This window comes from Polyodon spathula, chromosome 6 (genome assembly GCF_017654505.1).
Source record: "Polyodon spathula isolate WHYD16114869_AA chromosome 6, ASM1765450v1, whole genome shotgun sequence".
Lineage (NCBI taxonomy): Eukaryota > Metazoa > Chordata > Actinopteri > Acipenseriformes > Polyodontidae > Polyodon > Polyodon spathula.
The window spans coordinates 8,427,916-8,434,859 of NC_054539.1; the positions used below are offsets into that span (position 1 = coordinate 8,427,916).

Consider the following 6,944-nt stretch of genomic DNA (forward strand, 5'->3'; position numbering starts at 1 on the left):
GAAAAGCTTCGCTGATTCTACGCAGCAGCAACACATGCAATCGGTTCAATTCATGCAAGTTGTTTTAGGATTTTTCTGTGCATCATGCATTCTAGGCACATGCTGGTGCTAGAATTAAACAGTACACAGCACACTGTAACAAAAATAAAAATTGACAACAAATATGTCTCTGAAAATGTGAATGCAAAACCTTGATCGTAGGCTCTCATCAAAAACCATACATCGCGAGAGAGGCGTCATCAACGAGCGTCAGTAGTGTGCTGTGCAGTAAAAATATGTCCCTATGAGACTGTGACCTCCCAGTCTGTAGACATCAGAAAGCGGTAACGAAGATTTTATATGAATTCTACCTGTTTTTATTTTAACACTGGTATTTTTTGTTGTTTATTGTGCGTGGTAATTTAATTGATGTAAGAATATGCTCTTCTCAGTCAGGGCAGTGCATTTGTCGACAGACTGTAAGCAATGCACAGTGTAGAGTGACTTAGGACGGTTAGCAGACAGTAGATATTATTATTAAAACGCTTTACAAATCAGGAGTAATTACATTTTTTACACTTTATAATTCATTTTTTGGTTATTAGTTACTATTGAGTATATGTTAAATACTGCACAGTGAAATTTAGTTGGTTGTCATCAATGAATGGTCGGTTTTAATATGATCAGAACAGTGTTCTTATATAAGTATGAATGAAACCAGCTATGTAAACACAGATACAGCTGTGGTATCCCTCAGCCATTTTCAGTTGAACTAGGAGTACTGGATAATAATACATTTTTAGCTACCTTCCACAGATTAGCGTTGTGTGCACGCAGCTTTTTGAAAAAAGCAGACCTTATTAACAGTCTAGTTGGTTTACGTTCTAAAGCTTTTAGACACTAACCCACTGCCTCCTAGAACTCTGTCAGCCATCCTATGACGCCGAAAACTTGCAATACTCAGACGTAATAATTGATATCTTTAAGCTGCGTTATAACTCTGGAAGCAGAATAGCGTTTCCATAGAGGCTATGTGTAACACATCACAGGAAACACATTAACCGATAGACTCGAGAGGTTACAACCTTGTTAAGTACAGTATTTAAAAATATTATGACATCTTTTAATTGTCTTATGTTTTTGTCTTTTAGTGAAAGGTGTCATGGCTTTGTCGGCCCTTGCTCGGGCCCTAGGATCCCTCTCCCTCTCTGCTTCTTCAAACATGGCTCAGGGAGTGCGGCCCGCCCACCTTTTGTCACAGGTATAGTACAACTTTGTCAGTGTTGATTTGGGCATAGCAATGCCTTTAAGCAAAAAACACAGGCTAGGGATGATAGACTACACCTCGGCCAATTACCTTCAACAACCATTAAAGTGCAGGGATGGGAATAAGACTACCATTGCACAGGATTTTTGGCCCATTCTTAGTTTTACTATGAGTTTAGTGAGACACACCTGAGCTTGTTACCTATACACTGTGGCTAATCAAGTGCATAGTAATACCTGGAACGGGGGAAACTGCTTTGCAATGTTTTTAATTCATGCAGAATTAGTTTGTGTAACTTGGTACATAATATCAAAATGGGAACTCATATGTCATGTTAAAGACCATTGTTTCAAATACATCTCCTAAAGCATTAGCAACACTGTTTCAGTTTAGATTTTATTTTATTTGTTTTGCATCAAATTGAAAGTCTACTCTACAATAATCCTGCTGACTTCTGACTTGTGTAAGTTGAGACTCTTGGAACATGGTTTAATATTAATTACTGTATATATTAATTGTGATCTTGTACTCGATATTGGTTCAGTCAAAAATACAAAATCTTACTCACGATCCTCATTTAAAACACTGCACTAGGTATTCAAGGTATCATTTGTTGACTTGTGTCCACAGACAGTCAAACAGTCCACAGAGCTGTGTCGGTATTCCAGTCTGCCTTGCAGCCGATTGTTGCTGACTGTACGGAAGACATCGTTCTGTTTTGGCGCCCAACAGCAGCCATGGAGAGGAATTCTGACCTCTGCTGCGCTGTGCCAAAACAGCACCCGCTGGAAACAGAGAACCAAATATACCATCCGACCAATTGGCAAGAAGAAGACCGGAGGCAGAGATCACACAGGTCTGCAGCTTTAGGGCTTGCTGTTCAAAAGTGCCTAGCCTGCACATAGCTGCATTAGAAGGTTCTATGCAAGCTCCAGCTCTTTTAATATGGTATTATTGCACAATCCAGCCCTGATTTACCATAGTACAATACAGTAACAGGATTATTGAACTTTATGCACTTGTACATACATACAAGAGTTTCAGGGACTAGAGACATTCTTTTAAAACATTACAAAATAATAAATGCAAATTCTAGAGGTAGCGCATTCCACCTAATAGGACCAAAAGATGAAAAGGATTTTACACTTGTGAGAGCGTTAGGTAATATAATAAGAGTAGTGTTCTGCATTTCCACTTTATTCCAAATTTTACTGAAAAATTACAGGATTTTTAAAAAATGTTATACTGAACCTTGGTGTTTACTGATTTATACCCGATTTTTAGTTTACTATTGAGTATTTTCCCGGTAGTATTTTCTAGGAAATACACAATGTTTTGATTAAAATGCTGTTTTATTTTGACTGACATTGCAATAAGCAGCCCTACTCTGACCTAGGACACAGCAGGTACGTTTAGACGACAGAGGATCCAATAACGTTCAAACGTCGCATGTGATTGTTTCTCTGTTGCTTCACAAACACATTATCACCTGATTCTGTCAATCAAAGTAACGAGCTTGATCAAAAACGAAATTGAAATACTTACACAGAAATATAATATTTTGAGCGGATGAAAAATGGGGAGAAAAAAGTACATTAGAATGTTTCGAAGTATACAAAAAGCCAAATAGCAGAAGTGGGCCAGAGGAAGCAGAGGATGCATTGTGTTGCAAATCCTGCAACATTGAGGTACATGTTTGCTTTGAAAAAATAAGAGTATCTGAAAGTAAGCGACATATTAAACTAAAACAAGAAAGTGAACAGAGAGACAAGCAATCCATTTCTGCGGCTTTTACATGCGTTTAGTAAACGAGAGTGCTGAATGACTGTTAATGAGTTTGTCAGAGCTCTGTGCTTTGCTGGACAGCCACTGTTTATTGCAAAGGAGTATGTATAGATGACTTCGTGTGACAGTAATTTATTTATTTATTTTTTACAGGGAAAATCCGCACTCATGGGATTGGTGGGGGCCATAAGCAGCGGTATCGCATGGTGGATTTTCAGCGTTTAAACTTTGAAGCTGGAAAAGAAAGCGAGTTCTTTGAAGAGAAGGTCATGGAAGTCAGATATGACCCCTGCAGGTAAGAGAAAGAGAGAGGAAGAACAACAAAGAAGACTGCTGTGACACTTTAAAGTTGTATTCCTATTATGGGGGTGGGGCTGGGGGTGGACTGCTTTAGTGATCCCTAGACAATTCAAGATTAAAAACACTTTGGCATGAAACAAGCATGAATATACTGGACTTCTTCATGCAGGGTAGAATAGATTATTGTTTTACTAGGAATATATGTTTTAAGTCTCAAATTCTTGTAAAGCAATCTAAGCTGCTGCTTAGGCTGTGTTCACAAAAAAAAAAAAAAACTGCTTTGCGAACACAAACAGACTCGGTCCTGATAAAAAAAAAAAAACAACTTTAACTTGCATTCAAACAAACTCAGTCACTTTGCTTGCAGATAACACCATGCACATTGATACATTGTTTCAAAGGAAACGGACCAGACCAAGCCTTAGATGTTGTTTCATTCTGTTGTCCCCAGTAATAATGAATTGCAGTCTTGCTCTAGTCTAGAGCGTACAGCCATGGGGAGATTGCATGTACAACTTTGCTGTTTTTTTAACAGGTCTGCAGACATTGCATTGGTAGCTGGTGGCAGTCGGAAGCGCTGGATCATTGCCACTGAAAACATGCAGGCCGGAGATGTTATCAAAACTTCACGGACCATCGGCAGAATGGCAGGTATGAAATGAAGAGGTTACTGGGTGCTTTTTTTATTTTTATAAACAGTACAGCTTTTGAATATTCTAGACTTTTTCAAGATTTTTAACCACGAAGCAAGATTTTTAAAGGAAATTTCAAATCTTTCAAACAATTAATGGCTATCGGTGTTACTGATTAGACCATGAGAGAGAAGTTTCCACTGAAGATTTTTTTTGTTTTGTTTTATGAGGAATTGTTTAAAGATTTGAGATTAAATAGTGTCTTCTGATTTTGTGTTTAATTACTGGTTCAGACATTATTATATATATTTTTAAATCATTTAATTTTTACATTTGTCATTGTTGATCTGCTGCTTTTGTTAGGACACACAGTTTGATGTCATTATAAAAACATGTCTGTCATTATAAAAGTCTTATCACTGTTTTGTGTGGCTATTATCCAGTTATGCTTAATTTGAATGTAAGCAAACATGGTCTTCTGTTTCCAGTATCTGCCAATGAGGGAGACTCGTACCCTCTTGGAGCTCTTCCAATAGGATCGCTGATAAATAACTTGGAAATTTACCCAGGGAAAGGAGCCCAGTATGTCAGAGCTGCAGGTAAACTAAATAATGTCTTTAGAATAATGGAATCACAGTTGAGGTTCCATGTGTTTCTTGGCATTAAAATTAAACTGTAATGATAGAACAGGCATTATAAAAAGTTAATTATCCTGTAAATTCAAGCATGCAATTATTTAAATGGGTCACTTAATTCCTGGTTTTTTTAGGAACGTGCGGAGTTCTATTAAGAAAAGTGAATGGAACTGCAATTGTACAGCTACCATCTAAGCGGCAAATTCAGGTACTGTATATAATACTTAATGTGTGCGCTTTATTTTTCGGAGCAGAGTAAATGGTTAACATTCTCAAATTTGGTTTTGAGTGTCTCCAGTATGCTAGTTTGCCCATTACATAGTTGGATTAGGAATAGGTGTTGGGAAGCTAATCATTACAATTTGTACTTTCTGTGAAAGAAAGGAGTAGAAGCAAGGAAGAGTCCTGGTATAACAGTGCAGTATCCAGTGCATTACCTCACTGTTACAGCTCCACCATGTAATAAACAACAAGGTTTACTGTAGACCCCGACATAACTTGAACAACTTCAGACAGCTCTCTGCAGTATGCTTTGCGCACGTGCATTAGGCAGATATGGCGTAAAGTGATGATGGATTCCTTTAGGTAAGAAAGTGAATGAGTGCATGTACGAGTTTAAAACAAATCGTATAAAATAGAATGGCTATCGCACTATAGCCAAATGCAATCCGAAACCTCAATGGAGGCTTGGAGTGTATGACAGAAGTTTGATAAAGATCATGTTCAACTGTGACAGAAGATGGATGGACATGATCAGCTTAGAATCATCCCAGTTTTTTGAATGAGGACCCTAAAAAGCAGATCTGCAGTGTACTATAGCTTCCTTTTTATATAAAGAACTTTGTAGTTTAAAAAGCTGCCCGCTACATGTATTAGTCATCGAAGTGTGTCAAGTGACCTCATGGTTTGTCGTCGACCTCCTCTGCAGGTTCTGGAGACGTGCATGGCCACAGTCGGACGCGTTTCCAACGTTGACCACAACAAGAGGATAATTGGAAAGGCTGGTCGAAACCGCTGGCTCGGGATCAGGCCATCGAGCGGGTTGTGGCAGAGAAAAGGTGGATGGGCAGGAAGAAAGATCAAACCCATTCCTCCCATGAAGAGCTATGTGAATCTGCCCTCAGCAGCAGCAGCTGCAGGCACCACCACCTCATGAATACACACAAACCTGTAGCTCTGTAGGAATTGAAAACCTTCCACACTTCTATTCACAAAATAAACCACCATTAAAATCAGTGTTTTGCTTGAACTGATGTTTTGTAATTACTTTTCTACTATAATTGTGAACTAAGCGATTTGTTTTCCTGAACAGATGGTCAATCACTACATAGAACATTGTATAGTGTGCTGTACGATACAGATTCATTCCATAAGAGAAAACTGCAACACAGATATTCATTCCACAAGAGAAAACAGTGACTACTGTACCTCCGAGTGACCTTACTGGCTGCTCTGACTTTTGAGTGGGTGAAAATTGGCTTGTATGTTAAACAGTATAAATCATTTTAATGTGACATCAATTCCATCTCATACAAAGAAATGTCAGATGTACCACAAGCATGTCAAGGTATATTATTTTATTTGTGTGTGTTTTTTCTATATATATATATGGTGGTTCGAGATTGTCAATGCCTTTTAGAATTTTGAATGCTTGAATTAGGTCGCCGCGTAGTCTTCTTTGTTCAAGACTGAATAGATTCAGTTCTTTTAGACTGTCTGCATATGACATGCCTTTTAAACCTGGAATAATTCTGGTCGCTCTTCTTTGCACTCTTTCTAGAGCAGCAATATCGAGAACTTAACACAATATTCAAGATGAGGTCTTACTAGTGCATTGTACAGTTTTAACATTACTTCCCTTGATTTAAATTAAACAATTCACAATCTATCTGAGCATCTTGTTGGCCTTTTTTTATAGCTTACCCACATTGTCTAGATGAAGACATTTCTGAGTCAACAAAAACTCCTAGGTCTTTTTCTTTGATTCCTTCTCCAATTTCAGCATCTCCCATATATTTATAATGCACATTTTTATTTCCTGTGTGCAGTACCTTACACTTTTCTCTATTAAATGTCATTTGCCATGTGTCTGCCCAGTTCTGAATCTTGTCTAGATCATTTTGAATGACTTTTGCTGCTGCAACAGTGTTTGCCACTCCTATTTTTGTGTCGTCTGCAAATTTTGCTTACTATACCAGAATCTAAATCATTAATGTAGATTAGGAATAGCAGAGGACCTAATACTGCCTGTGGTACTCCACTGATTACCTCACTCCATTCTGAGGTTTCTCTTCTAATCAGTACTTTCTGTTTTAAACATGTTAACCACTCCCTAATCCTTGTACA

General features: G+C 38.0%; 1 protein-coding gene across 1 annotated transcript; it reads left to right on the forward strand.

Annotated features, from left to right (window-relative positions):
- The first annotated feature begins 242 nt into the window (after nt 1-242).
- Nucleotides 243-5,832, forward strand: mrpl2 (mitochondrial ribosomal protein L2). Its single transcript, XM_041251965.1, has 8 exons — nt 243-323; nt 1,131-1,240; nt 1,877-2,102; nt 3,185-3,326; nt 3,867-3,982; nt 4,452-4,562; nt 4,733-4,806; nt 5,527-5,832. The coding sequence occupies exons 2-8, from the start codon at nt 1,142-1,144 to the stop codon at nt 5,752-5,754; spliced, it is 996 nt and encodes a 331-aa protein (XP_041107899.1). The 5' UTR covers nt 243-323; nt 1,131-1,141; the 3' UTR covers nt 5,755-5,832.
- The last annotated feature ends 1,112 nt before the right edge of the window (nt 5,833-6,944 follow it).

Bases quoted from the DNA above. Each gene is read 5' to 3' on its own strand.
- mrpl2 (XM_041251965.1), top strand. From the start codon at position 1,142: ATGGCTTTGTCGGCCCTTGCTCGGGCCCTAGGATCCCTCTCCCTCTCT. The intron at 2,103-3,184 runs GTCTGCAGCTTT...TATTTTTTACAG, and splicing joins CGGAGGCAGAGATCACACAG to GGAAAATCCGCACTCATGGG. The intron at 4,807-5,526 runs GTACTGTATATA...CCTCCTCTGCAG, and splicing joins CATCTAAGCGGCAAATTCAG to GTTCTGGAGACGTGCATGGC.